This window comes from Pelecanus crispus, chromosome 7, assembly GCF_030463565.1.
Source record: "Pelecanus crispus isolate bPelCri1 chromosome 7, bPelCri1.pri, whole genome shotgun sequence".
Lineage (NCBI taxonomy): Eukaryota > Metazoa > Chordata > Aves > Pelecaniformes > Pelecanidae > Pelecanus > Pelecanus crispus.
The window spans coordinates 40,519,807-40,540,219 of NC_134649.1; the positions used below are offsets into that span (position 1 = coordinate 40,519,807).

At 51.4% G+C, this 20,413-nt stretch overlaps 1 protein-coding gene across 1 annotated transcript in view; it reads left to right on the forward strand.

Annotated features, from left to right (window-relative positions):
• The window catches only part of MTMR14 (myotubularin related protein 14), a 33,088-nt gene extending 12,930 nt beyond the window's left edge, over positions 1-20,158 (forward strand). The window contains exons 10-19 of the mRNA XM_075714688.1: positions 1,514-1,580; positions 2,592-2,677; positions 2,979-3,055; positions 3,307-3,343; positions 4,826-4,896; positions 5,530-5,579; positions 5,800-5,938; positions 8,656-8,832; positions 16,558-16,713; positions 19,981-20,158. Of these exons, the coding sequence (XP_075570803.1) occupies positions 1,514-1,580; positions 2,592-2,677; positions 2,979-3,055; positions 3,307-3,343; positions 4,826-4,896; positions 5,530-5,579; positions 5,800-5,938; positions 8,656-8,832; positions 16,558-16,713; positions 19,981-20,158 (1,038 nt within the window). The remainder of the gene's footprint in view (positions 1-1,513; positions 1,581-2,591; positions 2,678-2,978; positions 3,056-3,306; positions 3,344-4,825; positions 4,897-5,529; positions 5,580-5,799; positions 5,939-8,655; positions 8,833-16,557; positions 16,714-19,980) is intronic.
• Positions 20,159-20,413: the final 255 nt, after the last annotated feature.

Genomic DNA, 20,413 nt, shown 5'->3' on the forward strand with positions numbered 1-20,413 from the left:
AGGATATTAAAAATTGAAGAGGGTGTAATAAATAGATGCAGAAATGATCTGAGGACTGGAGAAGGTGCTTCACTTAAAGCTGAAGTTCTCAGTCTGTTTAGCTAATCACAAAGGTGATGGAGGGTTGACTTGATTAATGTGTAAGTACATTTGCAGGGAGAAAATACTAATTCTAAAGCGCTCTTCAATCTGGGAAAGAAAAGCTGCACAGGAAGCAATACCTGCAGTCTGAAATCAGACCTTCAAATAAGGAAAAGCAGTCTTGCGTGTTGTTTTTGAGGATGATCTGTTGGAACATGCTGTTAAAGGAGTGGTGAACTGTCACCCCTAGTTGAGGTGCTTTTCTGGGCAGAGACGTTGCCAAATGCAAGCTTCAGGCTGTATTTGGGGCAACTGAACAAAACTTTCTGGTTTGTGGTATAGAGAGATCAGACTGGATGATTAGATGATTCCTTCTCGCATAAGCACAAGATTGGGTTGAACTGGGCAGATAAAAGACTTTGGAACTATGTATTTTTCTGCCCCAGGCTGAGTGTGTTCCCCATTTCACTACTCTTTTGTTGCTGTGCAGGCTTCACAGCAGAGTAATATGTTCTTTGTCTGACAGTAGTCTTAAGTGCGGTTACACACACACGTGCATGCATGCAAGCACACAGCAAGTGTTCTATCGCTGGTGGTCAGATGTCACTTATACCACTAACACTGTCACAATGAAACATGTGTCCCTTGCCTTGCCTTTTGCTTGCCAGTGCTATCCTATTTTCCTTGAGCTAGTTCTGGCTCTGATCAGACCACTGAAATTCCCTGCATCTTCTCATGATACAGTGGTCGAGAGTGGCACACTTGAGCTTGTTCTGATGTTTTTCACCTGCATCTCTTGTAATGCTGGTAGTCTCTGAGTTCAGAGTCCTTCTGTGGTGCTGCTGCTACTTGGGCGTTACTGCGGAAGTCCAGTGCCTGTCTGGAGCAGCTGGGAGTGGGTCTGCCCTCTGCAGGGAGCCTGCTGGGGCCACTTACAAGGGCCAGAGAGTTTTGAGTAAAGTGCTTGGGTTGTGGGAACGGGCTGCTGACCCAGCTCACCCCATCATGCTACTTGCATCACATATACAGCTGTAACATGGCTGCTGAGCCATTTGGTAAAGTGCACGCATGCGGGGGGCTGCAGAACTGGGTCAGCACTCTGCAGGTGTTTGCTGGCTCACATTAGTCTCTCTGAGCATGGTCTGCTTGGAGCTTTGGGGCTGCAGGCAAGCAGGTTCTGTGACAGCCAGGCAGGCAAGCGAGTGGCCTTTCCCCCCTGTCCCCTGGTCTCTTGTCCCAGAGTGCCTTTTGTAGAGCATGGGAGGATTGATTAGAGCACCAAGGGAGTCTGTCACTCTGAGGAACGGCCACAGGGTTATTTCTGCTTTGCTCTTGTTCTGGATAGAGAAGCCAAGAACATGGTGGGCTCTGAACTGCAGAGCAGCCTTTTGCTGTGGGCAGACCTTTACCATCAACATTTCTCTTTCTGCAGAGCTGGGACCTTGTGCAACAGACACAGAACTACCTGAAGCTGCTGATCTCCATCATCAATAGTGATGGTAAGGCAAACTCCCTGCTCCCAGCAGTCTAACTGGAACAGTCACTGTCTGCAGAACAACAGCTGATGGTATTAGTGCCACTCTTTATAGAGAGCTCTTTATAGAGAGCTTTACTTCTCTCCCTTCAAAACAGGGTGATGGTCCTAGCATCTCAGGGCACCAGCTCCCCTCTTAGAAAGGGACTTGCTGATCCCTTGAAGACCCTCTCTTCTCAAGAGTGGAGAGATATCTGAACACTTTACGTAAAGTTTTACTGCTTTAAAGCTGAAGAGAAGAAATATTTGTTCTTCTGCTTGTTGATTCTTGCTCTTATTTTACTGGACATCTGTGTTTTGTGCCCCCAACCCAGGGTCTCATTAGGTGCCTATTTAAGAGGCCCTTTCACCCTCTGTTGTCATAGCCACCCCAACTCCTTGAAGGGGGTGTTTTGCTTTATGTTGGCATCCTATTCCCTCTGAGCACTGTGACTTTGTACATAGCACTGTTGGATAGATGGAGCCATGGCTGGCTCCACCAGCATGGCCAACTACAGACTCTCCTGCAGTAGTTGTGTTGGGACACACTGCGAATTTTCTGGAGAGGATAGGAGCTGTGCTCTGTGTGTGCCTCTGCTCAGTGTGTATCAGTAGGAAGGTTGGTGAGACTGAAAAAGTGTCCAGTTGGAGCAGGTTTCTCTCTGATGTGGGGATGGATTGTGATGGTGGGTTGCAACTGGGTAGGTATGTGTTCTGGGTAGCAAAGTGATGTTCATACCTAGTGATTTCATGTCCTGAGCAGCTGTCAGGACCAGGACAGCACATCAGCTGGGGCTGCTGAAAACCCAGGACACTGAGCAATTTGTTGCCTGCTTTATTCAAAACAAAATGTTCTGGCTTGGTGGCTGAGCTCTGCTCTTGAGCCTGGGCTGTGGGGATGGAGGGTAGCTTGTCTCTACAGATTTGCAGTAAAGAAAAGTCATTGCTCTTGTTGCAACATGCTTTTTTCCCTTCTTCCTACCCCTGTCTGGAACAGATGACAGCGGGCTCCTGGTGCACTGTATATCCGGCTGGGATCGAACTCCTCTCTTCATCTCCTTATTGCGCCTCTCCTTATGGGCTGTGAGTACCTGGCTGACCTGCTCTGCTTCTGGGGGTGATTGCTTGGAGGGTGAGTGACTGTGTCACCAGGAAGTAGTGGTGGAGCAGTTAATGTTCCTTTTGACTATCTTGGCTTCAGAGAGGGTGTGGATTGGCTTTGATGGGGAGCCCAACATGCTGTCCTGCCATCAGACACTGTATCACAGGCAGGTAGAGCAAGCTGGTCATCTTGGATCACCGCAACAGTTTTCGGTAGATCATGAATTCCCAAGTCCTGATCCCCAGGGCTGCTGCCTGAAGGCTGTTCTCATTTGCTTTGCAGGATGGGCTGATCCATGCGTCTCTGGAGCCGTCTGAGATTCTCTACCTGACAGTGGCCTATGACTGGTTTCTCTTTGGGTAGGCACACTAAGTTTTACTCGCATATACATCTATGCACAGCGGGGTAGAAACCTTCAGGGGGTCATCTTTGGCATTTGCTCACAACCAAACGTGGATGTTGGGGTGGCTCCCAATGAGCTGTGACAAGAGGGGCTGATGCCTTTTTTTACCTGGAGGCTCAGAGCACCTGGCCATTCTTGACAGCTTGTGCTCTTCTGCTGATTCTGGCTTGCCAGTGTGTGACTGAGCTCCCCTTGCTCTCTTTCCAGGCACATGTTAGTCGATCGACTCAGTAAAGGAGAAGAGGTGAGTATCTGGTCTGGGGCAGTGGCTGAGCACTGCATTTTGTTCTCAAGGTACTTGTTTACGGTAGCAACATTCACTGCCTGCTTCTGGTAATATCAGTGGTCTGGCTGGGCTCTAAAAAGATTGTTTGGGTGCTGGAAATATGAGATAGGAGCCTTACCTCATCGCTTCCTGATGCATAAGGTGTGGGAATGCTTTTCCCTCAGGCTACAGTTTGGTCGGTGGGTGTCAGTCCTGCCAGTTCCCCTGCTGTGCCATTAGTGTTCAGGCCCCTGGTGAAAGGGTGCTAGGACTTGCTATTCAGCTCAGCAACAAGAAGGGATGCTTAAGGCGTGTGACTCCTGGGAGCTTGGAAATAAAGCTGTATAGTCTTGTGTGCTTGTCCTGAGTGCCAGCCCTCCTGCCTGGGTGCTGCAGCTGCATGTGGCTTGCATGTCATCATGGGCTCATGGAGCAGCTTGTGTTCGTTCCAGTGTGTGTATTTGGCGGGGTGTATCTGTGGGTGCACAGATGGGTCTGGGAGGCAGTTAAGATTAGTGGAACTAATTATCTTCAAACCTTTCACTGTTTAACAGCAAAAAATGATTGCTCTGACTATAGTTGCAGTACACTGCAATATCATTTTTGGATAGAAACCAAGAGGTGGGGAGTATGTCTAACCCTGTTGCTAATTCCCTGCTCCTCAGACTCTCACCTCACTAAGGAATCCCCTGCCTCTGAACGGCAGAGCCAGGGCCCTGGCTTATTTTCCATCTTTCAGGGGTCCAGGACCCCCGTATTACTATCGTTCCTCCCATTCATTCCTTTTCCAGAGCTCCACTGGCTTGAGCCTGGCAGCTCTGCTGTGCTCTGGTGCCTGTTTGGCCAAGGGCAGTGTCAGTAGCTTCAGCAGGAGAGGGAGTGCATGGCTGCCTCAAGCACTCCCTGCTCCCCACTGCAGGAGAAGGGCTCTGCTCTGTGCAGGTAGTTGGGGTGGCAGAGGCACAGCAGGCTGAATGCTGCAGAGCAGACTGGTGCGTGGCAGAGCGTGAGCTTGGGACCACAGACGCTGGCAGGTACCGCATGCTTCCAGGTGTGATACAGCTGTGCTGCCGAGGTGGAGCATGCAGCTCTAACCCTGCTAGTCCTGCTGGGTTTGCTGCTTACCTGGGTGTATAAGCAGCTGCTGGGGGCCATTTCTTTTCCATTCTGCACTGATGCCATAAATACCTGCCATGTGCTTGCGGCATGTGTGCAAGGCATTGATAAGGAGACTTGTCATACACCTTCCTTTCTGGGCCTCCCCGTGGCAGGCAACAGAGGGTCAGTTTAATGTGTAAGAGAAGGCCCAGGATGGGATGGTGGCAGCCCATGGCGCATTGGAGGCTGGTAGCTGCAGATTTCTTGCTATCTCCTTCCCGCCAGCACCTCCCCACCCAGATAAGAGGCTGCATGGAGCCTCAGGTTCATTCCTGAACCGCTCTTCTCTCTCCCTTTGCTCAGATTTTCTTTTTCTGCTTCAATTTTCTGAAGCACATCACCTCTGAGGAGTTCTCTGCTGTGAAGTCACAGAGGTAAGGAGCCTGTGCCTGCTGCTGCATGGGCTGCAGAGCCAGGGAGCTTGTTAGTGCTGTTCCTTTGGGGAGATGGAAGCCCTGGTGTCCTGGCCCAGTTTTCTTTAATTTATTCTGCACTCTGAAGGCTGCAAAATGGGGCCGAGGCTTGTGAGGTGCCACATTGTGCTCTGGAAAACTGTCCATGCTGAAATGTGCTCTCTGCTTAATGACTGTCCGTGGCTGCTTTAGCACGGATGAGCCCAGAGGTGTGTACTCTGGCTCAAGCAGGCTGTGCGGCAAGCTCCATCAGGCACTGCAGGGGGGAGCGGGGTGGCTGGTTTTTAACAGACTGCTAAACATTAACCCCTTCCTATTTCAGGAGGGGCAGAAAGAAACAAAGCCCACCCTGGAGGCTCTGAATAAGCAGATGTCTGCCTGCAGCCTGTTGCCACCCTCTCAAAGCACAGGGTGTGTGGGCTGGGACTGTTAGGAGAGTCGGATACCATGCGCTGGCCCCATCCCCTCCCCTCTGCCCCTGCACAGCTAACTCCCCACTGCTCTGATCCACTGTGTGCTACAGAGATCTGGCTATGGCCAGCATCCACGCAGCCCTGAAGCGTGGCTGAGGTAACTTTGTCTTTCCTTCCCCAGAAGGAAGAGTTTGCCGCCTGGCTTCACCCTGGAAGAGATCTGCATGCTCAGTGAGTGCTGCTGCCGAGCATCAGCACCCCTGGGTGCTGGTAATGGTTGATCGCTTGGGGGCTTGGGTTCCCAGCATCAAGGTGACTACAAATGGGTATGCTTCCCTCGCGGCCTCGCAAGAGCACAGCCCCAGGGCACATGGGAAGTGTATTGCTTAAAGGGAGAGAAAGTGAGCAAGACCAAGCTAGTCTTCAGGTAGCTCTGTTTTCTTTTCTCTAGAGCAGAGAGACCGAGGCAGCACCACAAGTCTGAGCAGCGACTTCTCCCTGGGGACAGAAAGTTCCCCTGGAGCAGCTGGGAGCTTCACCTATGAAGCAGTGGAGCTGATGCCAGCAGGAGCACAGGCTCAAGCAGCATGGTGAGGACATGACCACTCAGTGGGCTGCAGAACAAAAGGAGCAGGCTCTGAGCACAGTAGAAAAGATATTTCTGAAATTCCTCGCCCTCCAGGTCTGCTCTCTGTGGCATGGGTTCCTTACAGTGGAGGGAGGAATTTGGCTGTCAGAGGCTTTGCTGCAACTTGCACTACAGAACTTCTGTACCAAAAATTGGAGACCACCCCATGTTGAAGACTGTCAGGCTTCTGTGGGGATGCTCCTGAAGTTTGTCCCCTGATGAGAGTAAAGCAGCTTTGTTTCATTTTCACCAGTTTCACTGTTAAACTTCACCCAGAAAGGTTTTCATTACTTTTGAGAGATGGTTCCAAACTACCAGAAAAATTACATTTGGCAGCAGCTTCCCCAGGGAAAAGTGGAGACAGTTTAGTTGCCCTCAAATTGAAGCTTCATCAGTTTATGGAAGAGATTACACAGGGGAGTGTCTGCAGTTAGTGGTAGGTGGGCTGGATGGCCAAGAATCCCCTCTAAACTTTAAGCCTCTCTAGCAGCACGAGGTGTGTGAGCTGAAAGCAGGTTGCTGCCTGCAGTGCTGTTTAGAGATACTTTGGGGGGAGAATATGAAATTCTCAGTGCTCCCTATTGATAGAGGGTCACATAGGACTCTCCTGGGGATGCAGGTAGCTGTCTGGAAGCAGGGACTGGGGAAGGTGTCTGGCAACTCTGCTGCTCTGGGACAGGCATTGTGCTTGCTTGTGGAATTTCTGGTGCTGTTTGGGGATTTCAGAACCTTGCTGTAGGGTTGCCCCTCTCAGTTTAATTTTTGTCTCCTCTCCCTCAGCACATGTGAAGATGCTCTTTTATATTGCAATTATTTTAAATTAAATCTGGGTTGTGCTGGAGGCAGTTAGAAGTCCTCTGGGACTAAGCCTGCAGCCGTGCTAGTGGCAGCAGCCTTTCTAAAGCACATTGTGATTCAATTTATAAAATGCTGAGGAGGGGAAGAGAGAATCTTCCTGCAGAATCACAAAATGGAGATGGGGAGTCCTAAACTGCGTTTGCCAAGTGAGCAGCACAGAGTCCTCTGACACACAGAGCCTGCCTATCCACAAAGTGACTGCAGCAAGTAGAGAACAACTTTCCATTTGCCTGGCTGCAGGGTAGTAAACTGGAAGCAGTTTTTTTTAAATCCTGCAGCACAAAATCTATACATGATTATTGCAAGATGTGAAGTGGCCAGAGCATGCTGGAGGAGATGTGCTGCACTTGTATCAGGGCTTGATTTTGTGACGTGTTTTCTAACTCTGGTTTGCTTTCATTCCTGTTGGAGACATCAGGCTCTGTTGGGGCTAGCTGCTGCTACCACAGGGATGGTTTGGGCCCATGCTGTGGGCATTGAGTTTGGGGAAGGGAAGATTGTGATTCTTGCCACAAGAGCTTAGTGAGGGGAGTGGTCATGGATGTCTTGCTACGGGTTGTTGTGGCTGTTTAGTCTGGAGAACAGGTAGGGCTTGCTACGAGCCGGGCTGTGCATAGCGTGAGTGAGGAGAGGAGGGGATGTGCTTCATTTTGTTGTCCTGAAAACAGGCGGCCTCGAGGTCTCCTTGCAGGGAGAGGCATTTGGTTTTTAGCTGTACAAACCTGTTTCTGCAGGCAGTGCTTGGAGATGTTGGCAGCTATGATAACGTGAGATGAATAATGCTCGAGAGAGGCTGTGGTGTGATGTTTGAGGGTGGACACACTTCAAGAAATGAAGAGAGGATATCGTGCTTTCCACTGTACAATGAGCCTGTCTTTAGCTGCACTTGCTAACAGTGCTCAAGATCTCAGTCAAAGCTGAGATGCCCTTCCAGATTCCAGGAAGAACAGCATCTTTTCTCCTTGAGTGTGTTTGCTTTAGACTTTTCCTTCTTACTTGTGTACCTAGGGAGGTCTTTGTCCAGTTCACTGTGGTTTTCGAAGGAGAAAAATTCTTAGGACTCTTCCAGAAAAAAAACAAACTGATGTAAGAAAGAAAATCCTCTGCACATGGAGCGGCAGTGACGTGAATTAGTCCCAAATATGTGCGTCTGTTTGGCACATAGCTGGATGGTACTGTGAGCTAAGGCCTGCTGCAGCAATGGACAGTGAATCGCTCCGGAGTCTGAATGTGCTGGCTAGAAGAGAAGCCAGAGCAGTTCCTGGTTGTCAGGGGAGGACTGAAGGAGGGAGGACAGGGAGAGGACTGAAGTGCACCTACATCTGGAGTGACTGTCAGCTCTGAGCACATAGTTAGAAGGGTGGTCAGTGGTGCCTGAAGGGAACCACTAAAAGGGAAAATAACACTGGTGCACACGAATGCCCACCTGGGCTGAGCTCCTTGGCTGATACACTCTGTAGAGTTAGAGCAGATTGAAATGGTCTTTCCCTGCTGGGAGGCCCCTTGCTTGAGGCATTTTTACAGCTAGACTAAACAAAGCAATCACTGCATGTGTGGGGGCCGATGCATTCTCCTGTCTCTGATTTCCAGGTCATGTGGATGGTGATCTATAAAAGCATGGGCTAAGATGGGCTGAGCTCAGTGTACCCCTGTCACTGAGTGGTTACCCATGACTCATGGTTCCTTGGGAGGGAGGAAGGCAGGTTCAATGGGAACAAGAGCTTGTAGCTGCTGGGGTAAAATGCAGCCTGTTGTGGAAAGGCTTCCTAGTTGGAGTATGTGGGAAAGTCAGCTTTTTCACCCAAGTCCTCCATCCCACAGGAGGAAGAGCTGTGCATCGTCACCACAAGCCGTGCTCTGGAGCAGGTCACAACAGTCTGAAGACAGGCTGCCTTCTGCAGGGATGGTCGAAGTCAAGTCCTCCAGCTCCTCCTCATCAACCCATTCTGATAACTTCCTGAGGATTGGAAGCAGCCCACTGGAAGTGCCCAGATCCAGGTGAGGTGGGACAGAGTAAAGCATTTCTCAGCAAAATGAGTGTCTGGTAAAGGGAGTGCAGGGCTGCACTTGTGTCGCTCTGAGAACCCTGGAGCACATGTGTTTGCACCTACAAACAAGCCTTAGGAGGCCTGTTCCTCTCCAGCCTGACCTTGTGTGAAATGCTGGCCATTAAACACAGAGACTCCTGCCTCAGCCCATTTAGAGGAGTGAGGAACTGTGCTGATAAGAGCTAGGTGTCTGGTCTGCCTGTTCTCAGCACGTGCCTCAACTCCATGAGCTCTGGCATCTCTACATCCTGCATGCTTGGAGCTCACAGCACTTTCTCTGTCAAATGCATCCACAGGGGTTTGAAATGGCTGTGTTCTGTGGGGGAGGAAGCCTTTCAAACCAAGCAGACCTCATTCTGCATCTGTCCTGTCCCCCTTTCCACCTGCTGACCCTCCTGACACTGCAGGGTGGAAAAACTCTGGGTGCTGGTGGCAAGCAGAGATAGGATCTGCTGGGAGCAAGTTGGGAGCAAGCTGCGAGCGCTGTGCCGGCACAAAGGATTTCACCCGGAAGGCTGTGTGTTCCTGCTGGGCAGCTGGGGAATGGGGACCCTGGACCTGAGCCTAATCTCATGCCATAACAAAGGATATTCTGGCACCCTTCTGGAGCCTGATGCTGTGGTAGGGCAAAGCAGAGCAGTGAGCGAGGCTAGGGAAGAAAGAACAGAGCCTGTGGAGCAAACACCATGTGTTTAGGCCGACAGGGGATAAAGAGGCTCTTAGATAAGAGGTTGCTGTTAACAGCATCAAACGCTTGTGTAGTCTCTGCAGGTTTTCTGATGAGTCTTTTTCTAGTGATTCCCTTCAGAAACAGCCACCAGCCAAATTTTAGTACTCTCTCATCACATGGAAAATAAAATGACAAACAAGTAAAGCATTGAAAATTTATAAGACTTTCTTAGCAAGTGTCTTGATTCTGGAGAAGAATCACTGACAGTTTTCATAAATGATGCGAACTGTTCTCCCTGGGGAAAGAGATCAATAGGATGTTTTTGAGTTGTTGCTGGGGCCCACCTCTATATTCACTATAAGATGAAACAAATCTCCCAAGAAGAGAAGAAAATACAGGAGAGAAAGCAGCTTGTCTTGCGGGCTGCTTTTGTTCATGGCGGTAATGCCACAGTTCCTGTGTGTGGTCTCATGCCATTCCCAAGACTTGAGAGGCTGTTCAGCACTGGGCTGGTAGCGAGCTTGCAGCAATGCTGTGGAAGAAGTCATTTATAACGCTTCAGCCAGACGCTGCTCTGTGAGAGCCAAGAGGAGAAACAGAGTAGGCAGAAGAGCACCACGGGAAGGGGCTGAGCACACAGTCCCTGGGATTTGCATTCCAGGAGCTCAGAGTTGGTAAAGCCAGCAATTATCTTTCCTCTGGCTGTGTCTGGATGAGGCATCTATAAGCTTTAGGATGATTAGTGCCCACTGGTGTCAGGTGTTTAGAACCAGCACCCCCAGGGCTTGAGGGAGCAGGCAAGCATGGTGGGGAAGCTTGTTATTTCCAGGCCAGAGTGCCTGGGGGTGGCTTTTCCCTATACCAAATAAATATCCCTGAGAAGGAGTTACAGTATTCTGTCATTGTGAGAGGTAAATGTTCTATGAATTCCACTATAAACATTTTCCTGACCTTTATGATAGCTTCTATCATGGCCCAAAGTCTCTATAACCCTTCAACGCAGCAAGGTTGCACCAATCCACTCCCAATCCTTCTTAACTTTTGTGAACAAGGCAGTGCAAAGGGCTGGGGTAGAAAAAAGTACATGATGGGGGAATAGGGGATAAAAGGGGAGCAAACCCATTGCACGGCCCGGAACCAAGGGAAGAGGAGAAGAGAATCAGTTGTGAAGCCAAAGCAATGAAATCAGCTGCACGCAAAGATGATTAGCCTGCTACACTCGTGCTGGGTGGAGACTGTACACCTGTATACTCTACATCTTTGGGGTCATCTGGGTTTGCCCTGCTTCTCTCAGTGTGCAGGCTGGAGGAAATAAGCCTAGAGACCCTGCAGGGAGTGGGTGGAATTGTCAAGGCAACGCTGAACAGAGCTTCTCTTTCAAACCAAGTCTTCTGGTGCATTTCATGCTCCTTTGCCTCGTCATCCATTGCCAGATCAGTCAGACTGTGCCCTGCCTGCCTTCCCTGGGGTAACACTGTTAACAGCTCTGCTAGCTAAGGACTTGAGCAATGCATTACCTTGTCAGACGCTGATATGGCTTGCGCTTTTTGGGGCCTGAACATGGTATGTTTTCTCCAGAGAGGGATTATGTCACTCCACTTGGCTTTGGTCTCCCTGATTGGACAATATTAGTCTGAATTTGTCTGGTGAGCTCCACGCAGGTAATGGATATCACAGTACCTTCAGCCACCGTTTTCCATCCTGAAGGAAGAGTCCCATTTTGGGTGGAGAAGGAGTGTATCTGTGATGGAAGGAAGAGGTAAATTCTGTCCCTTCACCCCCTGAAAAATAGTGGGACTAGGATGGAAAGGCTGGAGCACAGAAACTGATCAAGATGCCAAAAATAGCTTTATCTCTACAGTGCTGCCGGCAGGTTAACACCCAAGGCTGTTAAGATGAAGAAACTACCGTACTTGACTTCCTAATCCTCTAGTTGTGTGGCCATAGCAACAAAACACTTAACCACTGCAGCAGCAGTTGAGGAAAAATGGTTGCTTGTAAAATGCCAGCAGGCACCCTTCGGGTAGTTCATGTAAACAGCCCAGTCCATGTGCTGGCAGGCAGGGGAGCTCCGGAGGGAACGGGAAGGCGAGCCGGCAGAGAGCGATGAGCAGGGCCTGGGAGGGGAACTGGGGTGTCCTAAAGGAAGGAGTCACAAATGCCAAGTCAGCCAGTGGGAGCCAAGCCCCTCTCCTGGCCGGGCCATGTCAGTGATCTGCTGCTGCCATCATGTCACCAGCCCATCTTCTGAGTCCTGCTCTGATCCAGAGGTCCCAGGTACCCGTAAATCATGGGATGATTCTTGTTAGGCAAAGCAGTACAAAGGCAAATTCCTAGCAGTCTTTCTAGCTTGTCCCAATGCAATAGTAAGATCACATCTGCTGAGGGCAAACATGCATGAAGATAGTGCATAGGTTATTTGCAGAGTAGGACAAGGTTCTTCTTGTTCTACAAACAGAGCTCTGAGTGTGGCAGGTAGCGTGCGTTGAATCAAACTCCCTGCATGCGAGTGGGTAGCAGCTTGCAAACCATGTCCTGTGTTTGCATTTGACACTAATAGTCTAAGCATCCCATGACACTGCAGAAAAACCCTGTATCTCTGTCAGGGATTTAGCGTGTGTGCACATAGCACTAATGTGGATTAGCAGCTGGATAATCTTTGGTTGAATGTGCTTTTGCTAAGTCAATTAAACAAAACCCAAAGCACTATGATCTGAAGAGTCGAGATCTGCAGGAGTTAAATTGTGGAGGATCTGCTTTGGTCAACAGTCACAGAGAACTGCCTTACTTAAAGGGCTGCAGGCGGTTCAGGTGTGGGTCTGGAGGGAGTGCAGTGAGCGCAGAGAGGGACAGAGAAGCTGCTGTCTGTTGGCTTTGGGTGATTTGTTGGTAGGGATAAGACTGCATGCAGACTGTGTGTCTTACTCCTTACAGCCACCTGGCTTGGAAGCTGTGTCTGCGATGTGACAACTTGGGATAGCGACCACAGCAGGACAGGAATTGTTTACAGGAATGTTTTCTGGAATTATTGCATGACTGTGCCACAAAATGTACTTGCCGGGTGGCACATGACTGTGCTGCAATCAAAAACGGTTGTGCTCGCAGCGGACTGGCTGCTCAGGCTGTTACAGCACTAACACAGCCTGTAGATAGCTGCCTGGGATTCAGCCAGGGCTCTCAGTAGAGCTCTCTGCCAAGTACTCCTTGCCAACATTTCCCACGCAAAGGTGGGAAGGGCCACCCTTTACTCCAGGTTGCCACAGTCTGCCTGTGTGTACGGTACCTACTTAACGCTTCAATTTGAGGCACGAAGCATATGCTGGCAAATGAGCTGCTTCCCAAATAGTCCTAGGTGTGTAGAAATATGACAGGTGAGCGGAGGTGGCACAGGGCAGGATGAGAGCCTAGCTGCTGGGCACTTGGCACTCGTCTCAATTACGTGTTAAGAAATGGAAGGATCCCTGACTGTTGCTCTGCCTCCGGTATTGGCTCTCCTCTGTTAAGCGAGTGTCCGTGTGCTCTGAAATACTCTATCGTGTGCAGCATGTTGCATGGGAAGCACTGACCTAATTAAAAGGAACTGTTCCAGGCTAGGAGCTGCCAGTTTATGGCCTGCTAGAGGTCCTTCCTTGTGTGAAGGAACAGCTTGCAGCTCATCTCTGTTTTGCTAATCTAATTTTGTTAATCTTGCACTTTTGAGGGAGTTTCTTCCCACTCATGGACCTGAAGAGGTGGGTGTGTGAAGCTCACTTTCATTCTCTTTCTGTCTGCCATTAGATGTCTGTGGCAGAGACAGCAACTTGAAGACTTGCTGTATCTCATCTCTCCTAACCGCGTCAGCTTTGCTGTAGTCGTCCGGCTGCTTCCCAAGACCCTTCGCGCTGCCCTCGCAGCTAGCCAGCCTCTGGCATGGCTGTAATGTGTTGCAAACTTGTTGTTCTTACAGGCTTGAGAACTGGTCCTGGTGCTGCCCCAGCCCCAGCTTGCTCTGGGGGCCTCACCAAAACCTTTTTTGGGCCTCTGCAGCAAGACTTTACGAGGAGCCTTCAGGGGTAGAAATAACAGGAAGACTTTCTCCTTTAGCATTGTCTGGATTGCATTGGGATACAGTCATCCTAGAGATCTGGTCTCGGTCTCAAGCCAAGCTCAGCTTTTAAGAAGCTCTGCTGCCCTTGCAATGCGAACGCAAGATTTCCCATGCTATGCCTTCCCACCTGTCTCACCCAGCCTTAGCCCCTGCTGTCTCTCGAGGCTGTTCAAGATGATTGTTGGTTGTGACACTTCCTCAGGAGCCTCCCTTGAGAAGGCACTGGGGATAGAGGGGAAAGTTTGCCATGATATCTTCGCTCTGCTGGCTAGGCTGAGATATCTAAGCCAGGAAAGAGATGACCTGGACTCATTGCAGAGCTTTGAACTCCTAGACTCCTATGCCATTAGGTTAGATGTAACTTGACTAAGTTTGCACAGCTGCTTGACAACATCGGGCACCCCAGGAAGAGTTAGAGAGCTAGAGAGCCACTGAGAGTCAGTCTTGCAGGAGGTACATGACACTTTGATCAACCTGTCCAAGAAAGGAATCAAGAGGTGACTTGATCCGCCTCCAAGAGGTGGTGTAAGATCAGTCTAATCTTAGCTGACAACCATGGAAAGTGACCAGCAGCTGGAAGCTGAGACCACACATGCAAAGCAGGAAACAATTTTCTGCTCACCTTTTTTTAGCACAGACTCATCTGGCCAGTGTGGTTGATGATACTGGGCAGAGGGACATTTTTACAGTCCCTGGGACCCTGGATTACGTCTTGGTTCCTTTGCTTGCCACATGGGCACAGTCTCCTAGGCAGGCTCCTGATACTACTCTCCCTTTGCAAGAACTGCAGTGCTCTGCTCAGTTCTCTTCACCTTCACCTGGAGATCCTGCCATAGCCCAAGCCCTCCTCTGCCATTCAGAGTCTCCCTGTTTGTTTCTGCCTGGCCCCAAACGTCTATCCTCTGTTCAGCAACTCATTACTTTTCTGGCAGCAATGATGTCCCTGTCTACTTTCAGCCCAAGCCCATTGCCTATAGACCTTCTTACTGCTTTAGCTCCAATTCTTGTCACTGTGTGTGACGCTCCTGTTTTTCCTGTCTGGCTGTGCGGTACTCTCAGGGAGGTGACATCCTCCTCTTCCCTCTGCACTGAAGCAGTGTTCCTCTATGCTTCTCCCTGGCTTCCTGCACTGTTCCCACTGTGCTTCCAGCATGACACTGTGCTCTGGGCCCAAATGCTCTGCCTGCTCTCCTTCATCAAGCTGACTTCCTCGGCTTTATCTTCCAAAGGCAGGGAGACGGGTAGATGTCATTGAACAGCTGCTCCCTTTCCCTTATGAATTCCTTGCATTCCAGGTAAGATTATCCCTGTTTGACCTCCAAAAGGTCTTTCTAAGAGTATATGTTGCAGTTTCATTTCCAATGAAATGCCCTCATTCTGACTACAGTGTTACATGCTCTGGGAAAAACACCTTTTTGCAGGAAGAGGTCCTCCCAATACTTAGCGTTCACAGCACCTCTCTGAACCTCACTGCTCAGTTCATTGAGCAGCCAGAGAGCAAGAGCTAATGCACGGCAGGTGAAGCTCTGCTCTTCCCATTTTCTGCTGTGATGCCTTTCCAGAGCCTGAACTTCCAGACGGTGGTGTTACCCCCAAACTGCAGCTGCGGGAATGTTAGCACTGTGATGGGAAGCTGACGTGCAAGGAGCTATTTGACTTCCCCTTCTCTGCTTGTGCAGCCAGCTCAGGACCGTGTTTCAGACTTCTCAGACTTGACCATATTGATCAGACTAGTTAAATGGCAGGCTTGGAATTAGATCCAGATTGCAAATAGGTTTCTCGCTGTGCATCTCCCCTCACCCTTGCCTTCCGGTCTCACTGAGGTCCTTCTTGCTGTGGGAGTTCCTGTCTTTCTAGCTGTTCTCCTGGTCTCTTGGGGAGCAGCTGCAGTGCGCCACTGCTATTCTTAGCTGGGAAGACAGCGTGCAAGTACCTGGCCCGGCAGAGCTGGAGCTGGTGCACTGCTATCTGCCCAGCAGATCTCAGATAAATTATCCAGAAGATCTCGGTAGTGTGTAATTGAGTAGCTCTGCCACAGGCTGTGCTTCCAGCTACGTATGCTCTGCTGTGCAGCGGGGCACAGTAATTGCTTGCTCCCCAGAAGCCAAGAGCTCTGGGCTCGTCTCAAGTGATTGTGCCCTCTTCTCAGATTTTGGAGGGACTCCTCAGATTCACTTCTCAGATTTCATGCTTCCTTCTTTCCTGGTGGGAGGTTGCAGACATCAAACAGTTATCCTCCTGTGGCTATTTTTCCTATCCTAAAGATATTTTGCCACCTGGTTTCTGGCACAGTCCATTCTTCTAACACAGGAATGAAAAGGTCTTCAGATGCTGCGGGGGTGGGGGTGCCCTGGGGATGTCTTGAGCAGTGACTGGCTCTGTTCAGATCTGGTGTTAATGCCTCAGGAGTGATCTGCTTTCTAACGGCTGCCGGACCAAGGACCTCTGAGTCTTCCTCAGCACTAACCAAGTCACAACCTTGATTCTCCATCAGGCCTTGCCGCTGCCCTAGGATGTGCTAACAGCTACAACAAGCAACACGGTGATGCCCTTTGTATAGCACCGCATCCACATCTGTGAGGGATTTGGGGCAGGACGTGCCGTTGCATCTCGCTAATGGGTTTCACAGTTCTGCATGGCCATCTGCTTCTTGCTGGCTCTGTCCTGTCCAGCTCCTGGTGTGCTCCTGCTGCTTTGTCGGCCCCAGCCAGCTTGGCTCTCCCCTCGCTTTCAAAGGAAAGGCTTGGCCTGGGGCCCAGCCAGAGCTGCATGTTGCACCCTGGTCCCAAGAGTGTCAAAGCTGCTGGCACAGGCGCTGCTGGCAGCCAGCCCAGCGGGTCCCTGGCACCAGCGTTAGTGAAAGGCATGTGGCTGAATGACCTGACTGATCGCGCCGTCTCCCTCTCTCTCTGCCCCAGATCGGCGGACCATTCTCTGCCCGGATCTTCCGTTTCCACAGACTTTGGCAGCTGGCAGATGGTGACAGGGTGTGGCAGTATTCGGGAGCAGGCAATCCTGAGCACAGACGCCTCTCTCCCTTGCAGCTTCCCGGATGAGTTCCCTAGCGCTTGCCTGTAAGTGTCTCAAACGTAGGATCTCTCTTTGGGTCTCTCGGCTGGCTGCGAGCGCTGGAACTTTTATCACCCTGGCACTTTTGAAGAAGCCTGGGAGCCCATAACAAGTCTTCCCTGCCTTGATGCTTTTCATCCACAAATTGAGTCACTGAGCACTCTGCTTATGCTGAACTCGGAAAGAAAGCGGCATTTCCTCTGCCTAGTGACGGGGGGGCACTTTGCTTTCTGTACGAAGAAGAGGCTTTTCTCTCTTCCCTGAAGATGCTGAATTTGGGCATAACTGAGTGCATTTGAGGATGCATGCTTGTCAGGGCAGGACTGGTAACCCAGATTTTCTTGCTTTTGGATCTTGCTCATCTCCATCTCCCCGCTGGGTTCAGGTTGTTGCTGCAGTAAGAGAGCGGCTTTTCTTCTGTCAGCCCGATTTTTGTCTGACCACACGTGGCATCATTTGCAGGTGCTGCGTCTGGCCAGTGCAGAGCAGCAGAGACCCTGCATCTTGCCGTGTAAAATGGCTGGGAGGCAAATGTTCCTCCCCAAATAGAAAACCACCTCTGTGGAAGCTTGAAAGACAGGAGATGCACTTTAATTGCTGTTAGAGGAGAACCTTGGCTTGTGCCTTCAGGCTGCAAACTCTCAATCAAGAAACTGAAATGGCAGATCAGGGGCTGCTGCTAACTAGCTGTGCTGGAGCTGTGCTGCCAAACGCTTGCAGTCCGTTACCGAGGTCTGAGTATGTGCTTTGGAGGCAGAGGGCAAGCGACACGAAAACCAACGTCTCCTGTGAGACAGGCTAGCTGCCCTCCTGTGAAACAGGCTCGCCTTCTCATGTGGCTGTGTGCGGTGCTGCTGAGCAGAGCAGGAGCTCCCAAGTTATGATTAAGCTGCAAGACCCATGAATTGGCAGATTGAAGAATTGTGAGGGATGTTGGACATGGCCTGGATGAGATTTGCTCTCCTTTCACAAGGACACACTGTGCTGCTTCTGTAGGATTTTGGAGATCGTTGAAGGAGTAGAAGGGACTGAAGGATGGGTGGCTGAAGTAGCAACTGCTTCCTCAACCTGGCTGTGCTTGGTGGCTACTGATCACCAGCAAGTTGTTGCTGCCCTTCTTGGAGTTGGATCTAATGTCAGAATAGGGAATTCAGTAGAGAGAAATGTGATTTGAAGTTGAGCTCTGCCTGTGCTGAAACCATAGGTTCATGCATTTTGGAGTCCAGCTTGGGACAGCCGGGTTCAAAGGGAGGGGAGCAGTGGTGGTGCTTCTCCCATGGGTGTGCAGCAGATGCTGCAAGTGCTTTGCCCTGTTCAGCTCTTCACTGGAGCTGTGGGGTGCTCAGGACCGCTCGACTGCAGGTGCTGGGAGCAGGCACTGTTTGGAAGGGACGAAGAGTTCCCAGGGATGTTGTGTTGAGCTTGACACAGGGCCTCTACTCTCTCTGCTCTGCATCAGCTGTTTGCTCAGGAGGCCATTGTGGTTTTATCCCAGTTTGTCGCAGCCCAGCACAGTATGAGTTTTTGGAAAATTAAATTCCATTTAAGTTCCCACTTATATCTCAGCTGGCAGCAGCTCGATGAAGGTATGCTTTTCACAGCCTACTTCCTTGTGCTTGTGTGGGGCTTGTCAGGGCTTACTTAGAGCTGGGGCTTTGACAGCCTCCTCTCATCCTGCACCCCAAGCTGCAGGCGAGCGGGCAGGCTGTAGGAAGTGTAGCGGGGCAGAGCGCTGTGGATTTGGCAAGGAAACGTGACCTGCCTCCCTGGTTGAACTGCTCAGAGTGAAATGGTGCAGCCGGTCTGCAGGGCTTGGTGTTGGGCAGTGGCCGGCCGCTTGACCCTGCGCCCTGGAGTGTCTCACTCCATGAAAGAAACCTAAAAATCTAAATACAAAATCTGCCCTGTAAAGAGGCGCGAGAGCCAGAAGACACAGGACCTAACTGCTGCACGCCCTCACTTACCTCTGCATGTGAGATTTAAGATCACTGTACTTGGGTGCAAGTAAGTCCTGCTTTCATGTAGCTTATTTTTAATGCTGGCAGGTTTGTGAGTTCCACGTCCTAATTAGGTTGCCAAAAAGCATCTTTTTAATGTGTTTAGATATGTTGCCTTTTTCTTTTGCCCTCTGGCTTCTCTTTATTATCAGACACTGTAAACAGCGGCCCGGTTGGCTGCCTCGGCATCGCTTGCTGTTTATAGGCCTCCCACCATATCCTCTTGCTGCTGTTTCCGGACCGAAGCTGTTGGCTGTGGGTGGTTAACGCTTCCATTCAAATGAGCTGTGCCAATTTATAGCCAGCCCAGGCGCTGGAGAGATTAAAGAGAATTTTTTATGGGGAAGGTTTGCGCTGTGCCCTTGGAGTGACCTTTGAGGAATGTCTTATTCTCTCTGGGAACCACTGGCACGTCACAGAGGTGCTGCAGCAAGGACCATGTCAGCTTGGAACAGCTGCCTCTGAACCCTAGTCTTGCTTTCCCCTGCTCCCTCGGCTGAAATATTGCCTTCCTTCTGCTCTCTTCCGCCCGCCCCTAACCAGGTGCGTGGATCAGCTGGAGAGGAGAGCAGGTCCCTGGGGAAGCCGTGCCCTACTCTGCACGCAGCCCTCCTGCTTGCAGAGAGCAGCTGTGCTGGGGAGCAGGAGTAAAACGCCGCTCAGCTCTCGTCTTTCCACGTCTGGAGCGCTCCTTGGGGCTTTTGTCACCTTGTCTGCCCCCCTCTCATTCCCCCTTCCCTAAAGCTGTTTGTGCTGGCGCAAGCGCGAGAGGCTGGGGCTGGTAGAAGCGAGGGATGGTCACAAATAGGTTGGAAGCGACTGTCCAGGCACGGCACATGTGGACAGGCTCCATCTGGGAACACTATGCGAGGAGGGGAAGGAGCTGGCGCAGGGGCTGACGTCAGCCAGCACCCGCTTGGCGAAAGCAGCGCTTTCTGTATGAACCGCGGCCTCGTAAGCACTGTAGTGGTGGGAGAAAATGGAGGGGTGGTGAAGGAGGAGACCTAGGCAAGAGCAGGAGGCTGGGGCTGCAAGAGGCTCTATGGGAGAGGGTTGGGTTGGGTTGAGCAAGGAGGCAGTGGCAGCAGCTGCTGTAGCCAGAGCCTTTTGGGGCTGGTGCTGCCTCGGCCACTGGAGCTAGCTGAGCACCACGGCCCCGCTGGTGCTGCGGACAGAGCCCCAGCCCTGCTGCTGGCCTCCGGCCCCACATCAGGAGAGAGCTGGGATGGGGAGAGGGATGGCTGCGGTTGCTGACCTCCCCCTTCTCTCTCCTAGGCTGGTGTCAGCGAGCGACCGTGAGTCACGGCTGGAAGAAGTGCGTTCCGCCTTTCTGGCCAGCTACAGCCGGACCATCGGCCTGAAGGCCGTGCCCCCCAGCCCCTCGGGGGCCATCGGCGGCCTCCTCGAGCAGTTCGTGCGGGGTGTGGGACTGAGAGGCAGCAGCACGCTCTGAGCGCGGCATTCCCCCACCGCTGGCTGGAGACCCCGGGACCTGGCGGGTTCCCCCTTGGCCGAGCCCTGGGACCCCCTTCCCGGTGTGGGCACCTGCAGCACCCAGTGCCCGCTGCCGGCCGCCCCTGCCCGGGCTGGGGGAGCGCGGGGGGCCGCGGCGAGTCTCTGCAGTAAAGACGCCCGAGCTGTGTCCTCTGCCTCCTCTCTGGGCTGCGGGCGGGGGGCGCCGGCCGGCGGGGCCGAGCCGGGGGTGGCG